This window comes from Ursus maritimus, unplaced genomic scaffold (genome assembly GCF_017311325.1).
Source record: "Ursus maritimus isolate PB19 unplaced genomic scaffold, ASM1731132v1 scaffold_17, whole genome shotgun sequence".
Taxonomy (NCBI): Eukaryota; Metazoa; Chordata; class Mammalia; order Carnivora; family Ursidae; genus Ursus; species Ursus maritimus.
In genome coordinates, this window is record NW_024424119.1 from 52,225,261 (window position 1) to 52,241,387 (window position 16,127).

A 16,127-nucleotide genomic window follows, 5' to 3' on the forward strand; every position below is an offset into this window, starting at 1 on the left:
CTTCTTGCATTGTGCATGACTTAATGATTTTACTGACTCAGCAACACAAATCTGACTTTTTTGGAGAGCTACGTGGGTCTTCCTTTGGTGATGAGTTCATGTGAAGTCTGTAAAAAATAGGCAGCAACTGGTCCAACTTCAGATATTAAGGAAAAATGTTTGCTTAGAAGACATTACTAATGCTTTGTTGTCTCCAGGGAAGATTATTACATATGGAGACAGGTCATGGTGCCAGAAACGTGTGACTTCCCTCTTTTCCTACTGCATATGTATTTGAAAGGAGACTTTTCTTCCTAAGAAAGGTAACTGAGGGGCTCCTGGCTGGCTCAGTTGGTGGAATGCGCAACTCTCGATCTTGGTGTCATGAGTTCGTGCCCCATGTTGGGTGTAAAGATTACTTAAAAATAAAATGAAAGATAGGAAAGGAAAGGAAAGGAAAGGAAAGGAAAGGAAAGGAAAGGAAAGGAAAGGAAAGGAAAGGAAAGGAAAGGAAAGGAAAGGAGGAAGGAAGGAAGGAAGGAAGGAAGGAAGGAAGGAAGGAAGGAAAAGAAAGAAAAGAGAAAGAAGAGAAAAAAGAAAAGAAAAAAGAAACTGAGTGCAGGCCCCTTTAGCTTCCTGAGTTGCGGTCGCCAGTGGCGTTCTGTACATTTCCATCCTAGGGCCTCGGGGTGTTCCTTCTGGCGCACTTACTTCCCCATGCTTTTGTTGCCTTGCAGCCTTGGGAGCCCCAGTGTTTCTGCAGTAATTTCCCTCATGAAGCCGTGTGTGCGGATCCCTGGGGTCAGGCCCTGCTGGTTTCCACTGATGCTGGCGTCTTGCTTGTGGATGGTTAGTGAGTAGCTGCTCCTTCAAATGTCTTCGTTCGTGTAACTGGTGGGACTTCTAAGATGAGTGACAGCCCGTCAGCTCTCTAAATAAATGTGTCCTCAGCAGTGAGGTTAGCAGAGTTTCCCTTCCTTACAAAATTAACCCCTTCTTTTCAGGACAAGCAGAGGGAGTATTTTCTGAACGAGCAAGCCGGAGGGTGAGTCGTGCCTGACAGGTTCATGCCTTCCCCAAATCCGATTAGTCCGTGGACGTCAAATGACCCGCACAGAGAATCTCCGTTTTGGCCAATACTTATCATGATTCTAACATTTTACCTTAAATCAACAAGGACACCCTTGTTATTTGGAGCTCCTATCTCAGGGATATGCCCCCCCCCTTTTTTAAGGCTTCTGATTCAGAAAGTATTTGGTGTCCAAAACAAATAATAAGAATCTTAGATAACCCGGTTTTGTTGCATATAAAAAGAGAAGGATTTGATGGGAGGACAGATTTCAACTTAATATAAAGTCACACTTTTTGACAATCAGTGTGCCTGGGGAGGTGGTCTGTTCCCTGTCACCGCAGATGAGCCAGCAGTGGGACATGCCCTTGGCAAGAATGCTGTTGGGAGACTTCCCCTTCAGATGGGGATTTCATTTAGACTCAGGACTATGTGGTCCCTTCCAGGAGGAGGCCCCTTTGGATTTTTCCAGACTCCTGATGAATGATAAAGGGTCTAAACACTGGTAGCAAGTCGTCTCCTGGGGCTTCAGAGGGAGGCGTAGGCATAGAGACAGTGTCTTCCACAGACACATTCTCTACGGCACAGACGCAGGCTGCCCAGTCTCGGTTACCATACTGATGTTTTATGAAATTCCTAAACTCCACCACTGAGAGTGACATAATGGCCTAAAACTGTGACATCGTCCCATCCTTGGCCACAACCTTCACTTCCTCTTCCAACCCGGTCAGTGTGTTTCCTAAGTGCCTGCGATGCGTCGGGCCCTTGGGAAGTGGAAGTAGGTAGCTTCTGTGGGGAAACAAGAAAGGCGGACCAGGCTTATAATGGACTTATTTCTGACTTCATCTGTTACTTTTGATGTATGTTTCCATCGTGTGTCCATAACATAATTATTTAAATGTATGTATATTTATATATATACACACACATATATAATTGTATATATAACCTATTTATTTACTAAAAGGCAGATAATCTAAAATTTACAAGTTGAGAATTTAAATTAAATAATTTTAGAAACCACAGAACAATTAGAGAATCTTTGTGATCTTGAAGAAAACTGAACCTCTGTGAGCTTCAGATTTCTCTGAAGGGGGTGCAGTTTTTTAAGCGGCTGAAAACTAGTTTACAATAATGAAAACAGACAAAATAAACAAAATGGGAATGATGAGCATAACTCCAGGAAGGGATTGTAGAGATTATGAGTACCCATGCTCAGTGCTTAGGTCAGTGTCTGGCACACAGTAGTAACTTAGTAAACAACAGTTACTATATTTAGGATATCCCTGTGAATGCGCTAGAAAGGTAACAAAGTCCACAGATTTTTGCCAAAATGTAACCAAATAAAATAATTTATTTAAAAATAAAACTTTAGACTTTAGACCTTTAGTCTCATCTCTTCATTTTATGGATGAAGAAACGAAAGAAATGATGTGTCTTGCCCAAGATCACACAGCTGGTTAGTGGCCCATCTGAATCTGGAACCCAGAGGTGATTCCTAATCCAGCACTCTGGTCACTAAACCAACTACATTTTATTAAAATCAAATTAAACCCTACCCGTATTATTGTCTTTACCTTAACACAGGGTTCAAAAAAATACAGTCCTGGGAAAATAATTATGAGAAATGTTTTGAACGAAAGGAAGTTATATTCTAGCTGTTTGTTCTTTTTAGGAACGAGAAAATATGCTTTATAATGGCTCTTTGTAGGGCTTGTCTAAACAACAACACAATTCTATTTGCGTTGCTTCTGTTTTTTTTAAATGTAAAATCCAAACCAAGATTACCAAGTCCCCTTCTGAAGTTTTCATATTTATGGATCTAAAATTTAATGGAAGTGTTAAATACAAGGATTCCCGTGATGTGCCAGGAAATTCTTTTCTTCCAACTTGAGGGAAGTCGTCTAACACAGGTGGTAGCCATGTACAACCCCACGAGCTTGGATTTACTTCTCAGATTATTGTTTTCTTTCCCTGGGTTTGCAGCTCTGCTACCCTATCTGCTTGTGTAAGAAGAGAATAACCCTTAGGGCTTTCTTTGTATTCCTCATTGTGCTTTGAAGCCAGAATGCTCTTATTATTTCTTTGTTTACCTTTTTCTTGTTGATACTTAATCACATTATGAATCGTTTCCATGAGTGACCGGGTTCCACTGTATCCCATTAGCATCTGCCTAATTTCATTCGACCTACCCCCTTGAGAGTCTGCTTCTGTCAAGGTCATTATTAAAACTCAAGATCCTTTGTATTCTAAGTGTAGCAAAAGCTACTTTGAAGGGAGACTAAGTGCGGATGGAAGATGCCATGAGCATTTGTTTTGGGTTTGCATAGAAAAGCCAGCTCTAAAAGATCACTGCTTCATAAAGAGATTACAAGAAGGAAAACACTGCTACGAAGGAGTCATTAAAGTCACGTGTCACTTCCTCAGATCCTTGCTTCCTCCCCCTTCCTGTGCCGCATGTAAACCCGTTCAGCCACCTGAGAAAGATTTGATGGAGAATAAATGCTAATTTATTCTGTACACAGGTGGGCTGCTACACAGTAGCCCTCTGTCTTAAATGTCAAACGAAGCGCTTTTGTTGTTTATGAATATTCCTTACGGTTGTACGGTGGCCCCATCCATCCACGGGGGTGCGGTGCTGCTTTTAGGCTAAGAGTCCAGGCTTCGTCCCCACACGGACCTGGGTTCCACATGTTCAAGACGTGACGCTGGACAAGTTATTAGCACCTCTGAGCCTGAGGTCCTCGTCTGTTAAATGGGAGTATCAGAAGTTCCTACGTAAGAGGGTCATTGGGGCATTTCAGTTAATAACACGTGAAATGCTTAGCTCTGAGGCCTGGCATGCAGGATATCTTCCGTGTATGTTAGCTGCTGTTCACAAAATGAAATAACAGGGCGCCTGGGTGGCTCAGTCGGTTAAGCGTCTGCCTTCGGCTCAAGGCGTGATCCCGGCGTTATGGGATTGAGCCCCACATCAGGCTCCTCCGCTATGAGCCTGCTTCTCCCTCTCCCACTCCCCCTGCTTGTGTTCCCTCTCTCGCTGGCTGTCTCTATCTCTGTCGAATAAACAAAGAAATCTTAAAAAAAAAAAATGAAATAACCATAGTTATATAGTCAGGTACGACGATGGGTGTTGGCGTGATCATCCCATGTTTTGAAAATTCAGGTCTCCCCCCAACAGAAGCACAAAGCCTGAGAATCAGTTACGCTGATGGAGGCCTGGGGTAGAGGAGGGAGAGTGGTTTGATGGGCTAGCATAGAATTTACATTTGCAGCAATAAACGTAGGGCAGCTAGAGCAAAGCCCTCTGTCTAACAAAAGCTTAGCAGGCTCTGTGCTCCCACAAATCCAGAGCCTTCACAGGCCTGCAAGGAGCAGGAGAGCCCTCCCCTGTGAAGCAGTTATCAACCCTGTCCAGACAATGAAAGCTCTGCTCTCACCATCCAGGGAGGAATGAACCAACCAGACAGATTTCTAGAAGAGCCAAGACCCTCAGGGCCCCATGCACCTAAATTGTAGCCAAAGAAACAAAATCAGACTCACAACAGAGCACTTGAAGACCGAAATGTCAGACAAACACCGATACAGAATACGCCACTTATCCAGCCTGAAATGTCTACACCATCCCAGGACCTCTTTGCCTTGCGATGATTCTATGTCAAGCTCAGAACAGACCCTTTGCTTATGAAAGAGCCTTAATATTTCTTTTGGCCCTCTCTGTCCTGGGGACCCCCAGGAACAAGGTATTTTCTAGCAATTTAAATGCCCAATAAGTAAACTCAACAACAAATCCTACATATATCATTGCCGTGTCTTCCGTCATCCATCTACCTGACCTTTTTCTGAATGTTTTCATTACAATTAGCTTTTCCTGTTATTTGGGCAACTTAGTCTACATTTCTCTTATTTTTGTCTGAAAAGGAGATTTCATATTCCTCTGTGGAGAGATACTGAAAATGTAGAGGTAAACTCTTGTTGATACGGATCCAGGCATGGAATAGGGTGTGTTTCTATTTGTTTCAAATACAAAAGGAAATTTTAATTTTGCTTTCTGGAGAGATACACAAAATAATCTAAGAAGTGATGTAATTTCAAAGATTACATAAAAATAAGAAAATACTTAAGAGAAGTGACTGAGCTTTTTTTTTTCCTTTTTTTTTTAACTTGCCGTTCCACCGTTTGGTACACCGCCAGTAAAAGCTGGGTTGGAGAGATGATGCGTTTTCTTTGATGAATACTGAAGAAAAGAATATGGTTTCTAGGCCCTGCTGCTCTGCTTCCAATAGAGAGGAAGGAATGTCAGTCCTTCTCCGTGGGCTGAGAGAATAGTGTTTGACCTTACGAACGCTCTAGAAGCTGACGTTCTTTGCCTGGAGAGAACTGGGGTCCAGGACCACTCACAGGCACGTTTTATAGCGTGGGCTGGGTTCAGTTCTGGGAACCATGTCTCCTCTTCCAGATGACCTTCCATCAGTGCCCGTGTTTGACAAAACCCTGCCGGTGAAGCAGATGCATGTGCTCGAGACTCTGGACCTTCTGATCCTCAGAGCAGACAAAGGTGATACTCCCCTTCCCGGTGGTGTCCTCTGGGAGCGGGGGAAGCAGGTAGCCTTCTGTGGCCGACCGCAAGGATCACGGTGGTCTGACCGCATGGGTCATGCCAGCTACTGCCTTGTGGGTGGTCTGTGCTCAGGGTCCCCAGGGGGCCCTTTGTTCTCTGAGGGGGGTCGGTGAGGGAGAAGGGTGGGGGGCACAGCCTTCATTGCACTGTTGGGTGGAGGCAGTGTGGGGTTTCTTCCCAGTTCTAGAACACCTCAACTCCTAGTTCTGTAGCAGTTGCTTTCCTGCACAATNCGGTCTTCCCGGCCATCTCCTCCTGCACCTTCTTTATCTCACCAGGGAAAGATGCCCGCCTCTTTGTCTTCAGGCTCAGCTCTGTGCACAAGGCCATCGAGGGCAAACAGGCCGTGAAGAGCAAGTGTGACTGCAGGGACAACAAGCTGGAGAAAACAAAAGGTGACCGCCGTCTTCGTATTTTGGTGGTTTCTGTTCAATTCTTTTTTTTCCTCAGACTGCCCAGATTTCACTGGAAATAAAAATGCGTGGGAATTTGATTTTATTGGTTTGGTTTTTACTCGGAAACATCACCAAGATAGCATCACTGTTCCCCTGAGAGAAGCCTGAGAGGTAGCCCAACATGTGGAGAGCTAGAGGAGAGTCTAGGCCTGGCGTGACGAGGCTTGAAGGTAAGTTGAGTTCTGTTCACAAATCTGCGAAGAGAGACTTGTAGCCTCTGGTTCCTGGAGCTCCGCGCACCTGTCACTTTAATTCATATGGTGTCATGGGTGTGAAGCTAAGACCACAAACTCTAGAATACAGGGAATAGGACTTCCTTAATTTTCCTGAAACTCAGCCTAACTTGTATTTCACATCTCCGTTTGCCTGGTGGCCGCAACGTTCTCAGGCACTCCCCTGGGTTATGCTTAATTTCCAGGGTCCTTAGGTGTTGCCACACTGTCGAGGCCTGGGCGCTTCCAGGCCCCTGTCACGTGTTCAGCATCGTTTCTGTCTCTCCGCAGGCTGCCACCTGTATGCCATTAACACTCACCACAGCAGAGAGCTGAGGATAGTCGTCGCCATCCGGAACAAACTGCTCCTGATCACGAGGAAACCCAAGCCGGGCGGGGTGGCCGGCATCTCCCTGCTGTCTCCCCTGGCGGAGTCCCCTGTGGAGGAATTCCAGTACATCCGGGTAGGTCCGCTCTTCAGATCCCTTCTCTCCTGGCCAAGGTGTCGGGAGGCGGACTCTCTCATTCCACCCGGGGTCAGTCACCCACTGGGGTTGTCTCGCAGGTCAGTACCCAGCGGGTGGGGGGGGGGACCCCCGCCTGCTGCTCTGGTTTCCCCAGAGGACTGAGGCTTCGGGGCTTTTCCACTCCGTCCAGCTCATTCATGCCAGGGGACACCTACTGGGGCCGATCCCAGTACTAGGGATAGAGCCATGAGCAGTCTCCCTTCTCATGGAGATGACCTTCTAGTTGCCGGAAGACGTAAAGGAGGAACTAATTCTCTTGAGGGAGGAGAGGACAAGGAGTAGGGAGGGGGGGATCTGTTCTGGAAAGGATGCCCCAGAAGCCCTCTCTGAAAAGGTTGCCTTTGAGCAGAGATCCAAGAGAAATATGGGAGGAGGTGAGGAGGATATCTGGGGAAAGGGGACTCCAGGCAGAAGGAGCAGCCAGTTAAGGACCCAAGGCCCTGTTCGAGGCACAGTCAAGAGGCCACAGTGGCCAGAGCCGAGGGAGCAAGGCAGGGAGGTCAGAGAGCCCTGAAGGCCGTTGCTAGGATTTGGGCTTCAACTCTGAGTGAGAAGGGGCAGCCACTGGGAGGTTTTGAAAAGATCTTTCTGGCTTCTGGACAGAGAAGAGCATGGGGGTGAGGGGCACGAGCGGAAAGAAGGAGACCGCTAAGAGGCTAACGCAGGATCCTAGCAACAGATGACGGTGGCTTTGGTGGCTGGAGAGGCGAAGAAGCTGCCCTGCCTGCCCGAGCCAGTAGGATTGGCAGATCCAGTAAGGGTGGGACCTTGTGCGAGAAGCCTCCTTGCGGTCCCTTTCCTGCTCTTACCATCTCTTACCTTCTTAAAAACTTCGGTACCTTAGGTGTGAACCGTGTCAAACATTGGCTCCCAGGGCAGACTTCACCTGTAGGTGAGCTGAGCAATTATTTTTGCCAGGGTTAAAGCCTCCTGAATTGTGCATATCAATTTCTGCCGATAGTCAGTTTAGGGGGACAGAACCGCCATCACAGTGACGTTGAAACAAGTTAAAGTCTTGCTCTAATTAGGCGTGAGTCTTACTACAGTAATTAGCATCTCAATGATGGTTTATGTAGAGCATGTGCCTCCACATGGCGGAGCAGCTCTGCAGTCAGATTTCCTGCGCTCCAGGCTTGGCTGCACCCACATAAACTACGCGAATGTAGGCAAGTCATGTGACCTTTGAGCCTCAGTCTTCCCATCTGTAAAATAGAATCATAGCCTTGCTTATTTGACAAGGTCGTTCTGAGGATCGAGTGAGAACAGCACCTGGCACTGTGTTAAGTGCTCAACAAGGTTAGAAGTTACTCTTATTATCAAATCACAGGACAGGGCCGGACTCTCTGAGGGCTGATACGGACCAGACCGTTGAATTGGTTTTGCCAGGTGTGGGTTTTGAGGACAGGTTGTGGGAGGGGGGAGTCTGGCACAATCCCTGCCCCTCTTTCCCTGTCCCCACCTTCCCTGCCGGCAAAGGGCTCTGTAGAACCTGGGGGTGGAACCCGCTACTGGATGGGGGGTGTGAGGGGGAGGGTGGTTGATATGAAAATGGCTGCTCCGTGTCCTGACCCCTTCTCCCATGTCATCATCAATCACACAGGAGATCTGTCTGTCCGACTCTCCTGCGGTGATGACCTTAGTAGATGGGCCAACCGAGGAGAGTGACAATCTCATCTGTGTGGCTTACCGACACCAGTTCGACGTGGTGAATGAGAGCACGGGGGAGGCCTTCCGGCTGCACCACGTGGAGGCCAACAGGGTGAGTTGACAGGTGGAGGGCAAGTGGGAAGCAGAGAAGACCAGGAGTGCGTCTTCTAACCTCGCGAGGTCGCGATAAGGATTTCTTTAAAATCACGTGCAGTTGACCACAGCGGTGTTCTGTGATACGCTGTTCAGGCTGCACCCCGTGAAGTCACCTCCTGGTAGGTCAGAATGGTTCAGTCTAATTGAATTGCCCCATTGCCCTGCTTAGCTTTTCCAGATCTCCCTCTGCCATTCCATCCTTCCTCGTAAAGGAGAGGCGAAGGGTCGAAAAGCTCAACCTGAGTAACTAAAGAAATGAGAATATTTGTTTGGTCATTCACTCCGGAAGGGCCTTATCCTCTCTGTGGCCACAGCTTGGGGCCTGGGTGGCTGGGGTGGGTTCAGCCCCTGGGTCCATTCCCGAAGAGGCCCCCTAGGAAAGGAGGAAGGGACGGGACACCACGAGAAGAGAGAAAGAGTGTCTCCCTCTAGCCGAGCTGTGCGGAGTGCAGGGATGTCCAGGGATTTGGAAGAGATCCAGGGCCCACCTGCAGCTGTATTCGAATGCTAAAGATGCCTGGGTGGGGTATGAGCATCAGTGCCCCTGGGGTGCGGGTGGCGGGGCAGTGAGCGCTCACCAGCCTGAGACCTGGTGACCTGTCTGTCCCTGGAGCTGCACCATGCCGACACAGCTGATGGGAGAGTTCCGTGGCCATTTACCACTGGGAAGCAGGGCCCAATAACACTGGGGCCACTTGAGGTTTGCATAGTGGGGAGCCAGCACCCCGGCTTGGCCACCAAGGACACTGCAGAACAGGGGTGTGGCCCCCACGGAGAACATAGTTCCTGGTGAGGACTTCCAAACCTACAGACTTGCTCCAGTCCTGTCCAGCTAGGTCCAAGAGACTGCAGAATTCCTTCTGATAATGCTTTACAAGAAATAAAAAATACAGCTTCTGTTAGGGCACACCCTACCTAAATAGTCATTAAAAAATTGCTCATTACTGTATTAAGACTTAATACCAAATGAGAGTAAGATTTTAAGAAATAAAAATCAGAAAAAGAAAAATCTAGATATGGTTAGACCTTGTCTTCCACAGTTACCGATCACAGGTCATCTGTCGTTTCTCATATATGTGTATATTTGGTGACACCCACACTCGTCTGCTACTGGAGTCATCTGAGGGGCTTTAAAAGCTGCTGCTGCCCGTGTCCCACCCCCAGAGATTTTGCTGGTCTTGGGTGTGGATAGGGGCTTCAGAATGTTTTGAATGATCGTCAGGTGATTCTTACGTTCAGACGAGTCTGGGAACCGCCGGTGGTGCATTGCTTCTCAGCCCTGGCTTTACCTTCCTGAAAGCTTTAAAAAGATGAGTGCTCTGACCCCGCCCCGGATCAGTTAAATCAGAATTTCTGGGTGTGTGGGGGTCAATATGCTGTAAGTCTTGCCAGCTGATGCAGACATAGACCTAGTAGAACGAGTCTGCCCTGAACCTCTTCCTAATTTAAAGCCGGAAGGACTGCCCCTCCATCCCAGCAACTGGGAACCCATAACCTCTTCCAGCTTCTGAGGAGGAAGGGCCCGATTTGGCTTTAAAAGTTCTTGCCCTTCTTGGGGGCACCTGGCCGGCTCAGTCAGAAGAGCATATGGCTCTTGATCTTGGGGTTATAAGTTCAAGCCCCACACTGGGTGTAGAGATTACTTTAAAATAAAAGCTTTAAAAAAAAGTTCTTGCCCTTCCTACTTTTCAAAACCGTGTGACCACCCAAAAGAGGTAGAAAAATCATGGCTCCGCAGGTCTTTGTTCAATCAGTCCCTTCCCTGGCAACTAGTTTCCTAAGACTTCGCATGCTTTTTCTGCTGATTGTTATTATTTACTTATATTTAATACCCTAATTTATTAGAGTGTTTATGGATTTTTTTTTTCCTCATAAGACTCAGAAGGCCCAGGAAAAAATCAGATTAAAGGTGGTTTTCTTGGGTGACTCCTTTGTTTTGGTTTTCTGAAAGTTCTTGAATATGCTTTTTAAAACTAAGTCACTAAGTTTTTCCCTAAGAGAAAACCTTTAAAAAAATTTAAAGCCTTTTCCTAGATGTAAGTGGGTCAGTTCCATCCCCCGGTACATCCGCGGCTGCCGCGTGTTTGCTAAGCCCGTATGGATCCTCAGACACAGCCCCTCGTCTTTGCAAGGAGTTTACTGTCTAATTGGAAAGATAAGCCCTAGAGAAATGAAAAGGTAATGAACAAAGTGTTTTCTAATAGCCAGTTAGAAACAGCCTGTGGGAACAGGGCTAGCTTTTTTTTTTTTAAGATTTTATTTGAGAGAGAGAGAGAGGGAGAGAGAAGGAACAGGGGGAGCGGCAGAGGGAGAGGGAGAAGCAGGCTCCCCGCTGAGCAGAGAGGCCCACTTGGGGCTCAATCCCCGACTCTGGGATCATGACCTGAGCCAAAGGCAGACTCTTAACTGACTGAGCCACCCAGGCGTCCCCAGGACTAGCTTTTTACCAAGATGTTCCTGCAGCCCAGGCCACAGTGCAATGGAGGCAGGAGAGAGGGGGGCCGACCCCTCCTAAGTCATTGGGCATTTCAGGGTCATTCAAGTTACTCTTTGCGGCACCAGTGTGGAATTTCTGGCCAGTTTCTTGCCTCCATTCCTCCTCTCTTCTCAGCCAAGCCCATTCAATTCCCATTTCAGCCTTCAACCCCACCTGAGGGTCTCAGGAAACCCTAGGTCAAGAGAGGAAATGTTTAAGAAGCCTCAAAGCAGCAATCTGAAAGTCAACATCAAGTTCATTTTACCAACAGGCCTATCGTGACCTGCTGCCCCAGCTCCAACAGCCAGCCTTGACCTCCTTCCTAAAACAAAGGTCTCCTCTAGAAGGAACTGCAGACCTGGTCATGCGATCTAGGTCTCTGGCTTAGATGCTGGGCCTAAGTCCCCATCTTGACCATCTGCCCAGGACCCAGTGGATCTCAGTGGGAAGCTCACTCCAGAATCACATGGGCAGGTCAGACGCTGACCTAGCAGTGGCTCCCTCTTTCAGCTGGGGCTGGGGCCGGGAAAGGTGGGGTGCAGACTTGGCTTGTTACAAACCTGTGTTTTGAATTTTCGCAACCACCGTATGTTGCCTTTATCATTTTAAAATGCCAATAAAGTGAATTACTTATTTTTAATCAAATAAAAAATCAAAAGCCAACACCTGTGTCCTACCCTGGACCTACTATAGGAGGATCTCTAGGAGTGAGAACCCAGAATATGTTCTTTAAAGCTCTGTTGATTCTAGTGTCCTCACCTGGTCAAGAAACAATGTTTCGGAGACTGACTCCTGCCAGGCCCCTCACCTGGGGAGACCCACGTAGGCATCAAAGCATGGGTCTCACTGCACTGTTAATAGAGTTCTGAACAAAATGCCAGGGGGTAGGTCTCACTGCACTAAGTGTTAATAGAGGTCTGAACAAAATGCCAGGGGGTGCCAGGGAGTAAGTGACTAAGTCCAAGCCATGGTATCCCTGAGTGCCAGCCCCGTGGCCGGAGCTCTGCCACTGCCTACCCTGCAATCCCCACATGCAGGCGTGCTTGTCCACCAGTCAGCATGGCCCTGGGACCCCCTCATATGGCCCCCGCATGTCAGTGACTTCCCTGATGTCTGCTGCCACCATGTCCAGACCTTGGTCCAGTTCTGCCTGAACTTCCTCTATTCCTGTGATGGCCATGCGTCTCTCCCTCCCCCACCCCGAGCACATACACGGGCCCTACCTCTCAACACACAGGCTGTCCCGTCCCAGCCTTTCCCACCAATAACCCTCCCATGATGAGAATAAACACGGCCACCACTGAATGATCGCTTCTGTGTCTGGCCCCACGCCAGGGCACCTCATAAGCCCTGTCCCATGAAATCAGCCCAACAACTGTGGGGAATGTACTGTTCACTTCCCCATTTTTACAGAAAAGGAAACTGAGACTCAGAAAGGAGTAGTCGCTTGTTTACCCAAAACCACACAGCTGATAAGTAGCAGAGACAGAACTTGAACCCAGGCTCTCTGACTCAGAAGTCTGTGCCCTGGACCCCAGCATGCTGTGGCCTCCACAGCCACGTCCCAAGGCATGATGGGGGGTAGGCCACAAATGTCCAGGCTACAAAGCTGGTAGCACTTGGCCCCTCCTGTCCTCCCTCTGGCTGGGTAAGTGTCATCCAACTGACAGGTACTAGGACACGTGACGAGGAAATGATTCCAAGTCAAAGTGGTGGGGACGGGAAGGTTCCCTTTGGGACCAGAGAGTTCAAAGGCTGCTCCCTCACGTCACATACCCCTTGATGCCGGTTCCACAGCTAGGGCCTGGTGTCAGCTGACGTATAATGAGCATTTCCCAAGTAGCAGGCCCTGTGCCGGGTGCTTCCGTAAGAGGCCTCATGGAATCCCAGCCCCCGCAGGGGCAGATGTCCTTCCTAGCTCTCCTTTTACAAGTGGAGAAACTGAGGCTGCGAGGTTGAACAAGTGGCCTAAGGGCGCACACCTCTAGAATGACAGAGCAGGACCTCCTTTATTCAGTCATGCAGTCCCCGAGGATTTATTCTGCTCCTGCCACGTGCCAGGCCCCGTGCAGATGCTGAGTGCCTAACAGTGAACAGCACAGGCGAGGCCTCTGTTCACGCCGCTGATGCTCTACTGGGGAGGGGGGCTCCGATCAACAGACAAGTAAGTGAACGTCACACGGCGACACACACTGTGCAGGTCATTAAGGTAGAAGGGTCGGATATATAGCAGGCAAGAATTATCTGGAATTTGGTCCCCAAGTCTTTCTGCTCCCAGAGTTGACATTTGACCTCTGAGCCTCGCAGTCTCCACCCCCACCCCACCCCCCCGCCCCAAGCACCCACAGCTCTTGCTAATGGCATTTGGCTCGTTGTACCTTGTTTTATGTATTTAAATGCTTTCCTGGTTTTTTCTTGAGGGGTGGAACCCTGCCTTATTCATTCATTTCTAAGGGCTGAATGACAGCTAGGACAGTGCCAGATGATGACGGACGAGAGGGGACAGGGGTTCCATCGTAGGGAGGCCGGAGCCACGGCAGAGGCCCCGTGGGAGGAGTACCCCGTACTGAGGGTGGCCAGTGGGGGGTTCAGCACAGTGGTGGTGACAGCAATAGGGAGGAGGGCTGGCCGGTGGAGGGTCTGCAGGAGGAGCCCAGGTGGGCCTGGGCGGCATTGACTCCAGAAGGGGCTGGAGAGGCAAGCTGAGGGGGACAGGCCCGTGCTCCTACCCGGGGCGGCAGCAGGCACACACAAGACACCCGAGAGCCCCTGAAGAAGAGGCTGCTGGGCTTGGGGGAGTGAGGGGCCCCCTGAGACGTCAGGGCTAGCTCTGCTCACAAAGAGGAGGAGGTTTAAGAGGGAACTAGTCACGTGTGAGGGGAAGATGGTCATAGTGCTGACCAGGCAGTGTCAGGCCCTCCTCGAAACACTTGGCCTCGTCTTGTGGAGTTCTCATTACAGGCCAGCAAAGTTATTGTCCTTAACACCAGTTTTACAGGCGAAGACCTGAGGCCAGAGGTTAAGCCGTTTGCCACGAGCCACAGAGGCAGTCAGTGGTGTAGACAGGATATTCACTCGGGTCTGCCTGACTGGAGTCCGTGCCCCTGCCTGCGGCCCTGCTCCCTCTCCTGCCTCTCCGGAACTTGGGTGTGGAATCTGTTGGGTTGGGAACAAGAACGAAAACCTTGGAAACGTGAGCAGGAGCTCTGAGGAGAGCGTGTGCCTGACGGGCGGGAGTCAGGGATTTTGAGTTCAGAATGAAGTGTGAAGCTAGGAAGAGGATTATTTTTCTAAATGAGGGAAGAGCCAAGATGTGGAAGAATAACTTGAAGTGGGAGAGCGGCCAGGAGGGAGGAGATGCCACATGTCAGGGGCTGCGGAGAGCTGGGCAGAGATGAGCCTTGGCCAGAGGTCGTCAGTTTGGGGCAGAAGGAAATCTTTGTGGAGGCCAAAGAGGGCAGACCCCCAGTCGTGGGGGGTGGGGCAGACCACCAGTGAAGACAGTGAGGGAGTGAAAGGAGTGGGGGGTGGGGGGTGCCTGGGTGGCGCAGTCATTAAGCACCTGCCTTCGGCTCAGGGCGTGATCCCGGCGTTCTGGGATCGAGCCCCACATCAGGCTCCTCCGCTATGAGCCTGCTTCTTCCTCTCCCACTCCCCCTGCTTGTGTTCCCTCTCTCGCTGGCTGTCTCTCTCTCTGTTAAATAAATAAATAAAATCTTTAAAAAAAAAAAAAAGGAGCAGGGGATTAGTGTAGAGGGCCGGGGTTTGAAACTCCAGAGGGACCTAAGCAGCCCCAGGTGGAGCACTGTCTTCTCAAACCAGACACTGCAGCCCAGGGAGGCGAGTTTGCCCAGAACTAGGAACGGAAGACGAACCAGGTCTTCCGATGCCCTTTCTGTGGTGTCCTGCTGCCTCCCTCCGAGTGCAGGAGGGCGAGGGAATGGAAGGGAAGACCTGGCCCAGTGGTTCTGAGATTGTGCGAGCGTCTGCTAGCTGAAGTGTGAGAGTGGGTAAGGTTGTGCGAGCGTCCGCTAGCTGAAGTGTGAGAGTGGGTCACTTACAGCTTCACATCTCTGAGTCTCACTTCCCTTATCTGTGAAGTGGGAGGAATACCACGTACTCCCCAGGACCGATGTGCGAGTGAACTGAACTCCCCCTGCAAGGAAGCTTTGGGAACAGGAGCACGCTACCCAAATAGGAGTCCTGTTAACAGAGAGAATGGAGATGCCCGTCTCCCGAGAGCTCCTCGACGGATAGAAAAGATGGTGACAAAGTCCCACTGGGGAAAGGAAGGAGAGACGGTTCTGTGCATTATAACCATGGCTGCCCGAGGTGGAAGTGACTCCCCAGCACCTGAGTTTACAGAAAGCCAAACCCCCCCGACCCCCGCCGAAGCCTTGACCTTGAGAAGGTCTTTCAGCAGTGTCCTGTCCAGCCTGCCCACCACCGCTGCCTTTCTCATTTCAGGTTAATTTCGTGGCAGCTATTGATGTGTATGAAGACGGAGAAGCCGGGCTGCTCTTGTGTTACAACTGTAAGTTGCTAAAATTAACTGCTCTTTTCCTGGGCAATTTAAAGGAAGCCAGACCTAGATTTACCTGGTGCCTTGTTCCTATGACCTTAATTACACTGCAGGGAGCGTCCAAAATGGCATTCCAAGCGGGATCTCCCAGCCCTCCTGGTAAGATGGGCCTGCCCGTGGCACTGTCTCCAGGATACGGGGTGCTGACAGTGGCTTCCATTTAGGGAACCCTTACCGTGTGCCAGGCGCTGTGCTCAGTAGACTCCAGTGACTCTTTCACTGAATTCTCAGGTATTGTTATTACCTGAGGTTTGGAGATAAGGTCCCTGAGGCCTGGAGAGGTGACCTGCCTTTCTCGGGATCATGCAGCTAACAAAACAGCAGACCCAGGGTTCACATTGGGGGCCTTCCTGACCCCAGCACCCCAAATTTTAACCACGGTTGCTCTTCTACTCGTTGCTGC

The 16,127-nt window shown here is 49.6% G+C and overlaps 1 protein-coding gene across 1 annotated transcript in view; it reads left to right on the forward strand.

The window, feature by feature from the left end:
- GARNL3 (GTPase activating Rap/RanGAP domain like 3) overlaps window positions 1-16,127 on the forward strand; it is a 104,921-nt gene that overhangs the window by 74,012 nt on the left and 14,782 nt on the right. The window contains exons 17-22 of the mRNA XM_008698748.2: window positions 717-828; window positions 5,508-5,606; window positions 5,948-6,064; window positions 6,628-6,800; window positions 8,464-8,622; window positions 15,610-15,676. Of these exons, the coding sequence (XP_008696970.1) occupies window positions 717-828; window positions 5,508-5,606; window positions 5,948-6,064; window positions 6,628-6,800; window positions 8,464-8,622; window positions 15,610-15,676 (727 nt within the window). The remainder of the gene's footprint in view (window positions 1-716; window positions 829-5,507; window positions 5,607-5,947; window positions 6,065-6,627; window positions 6,801-8,463; window positions 8,623-15,609; window positions 15,677-16,127) is intronic.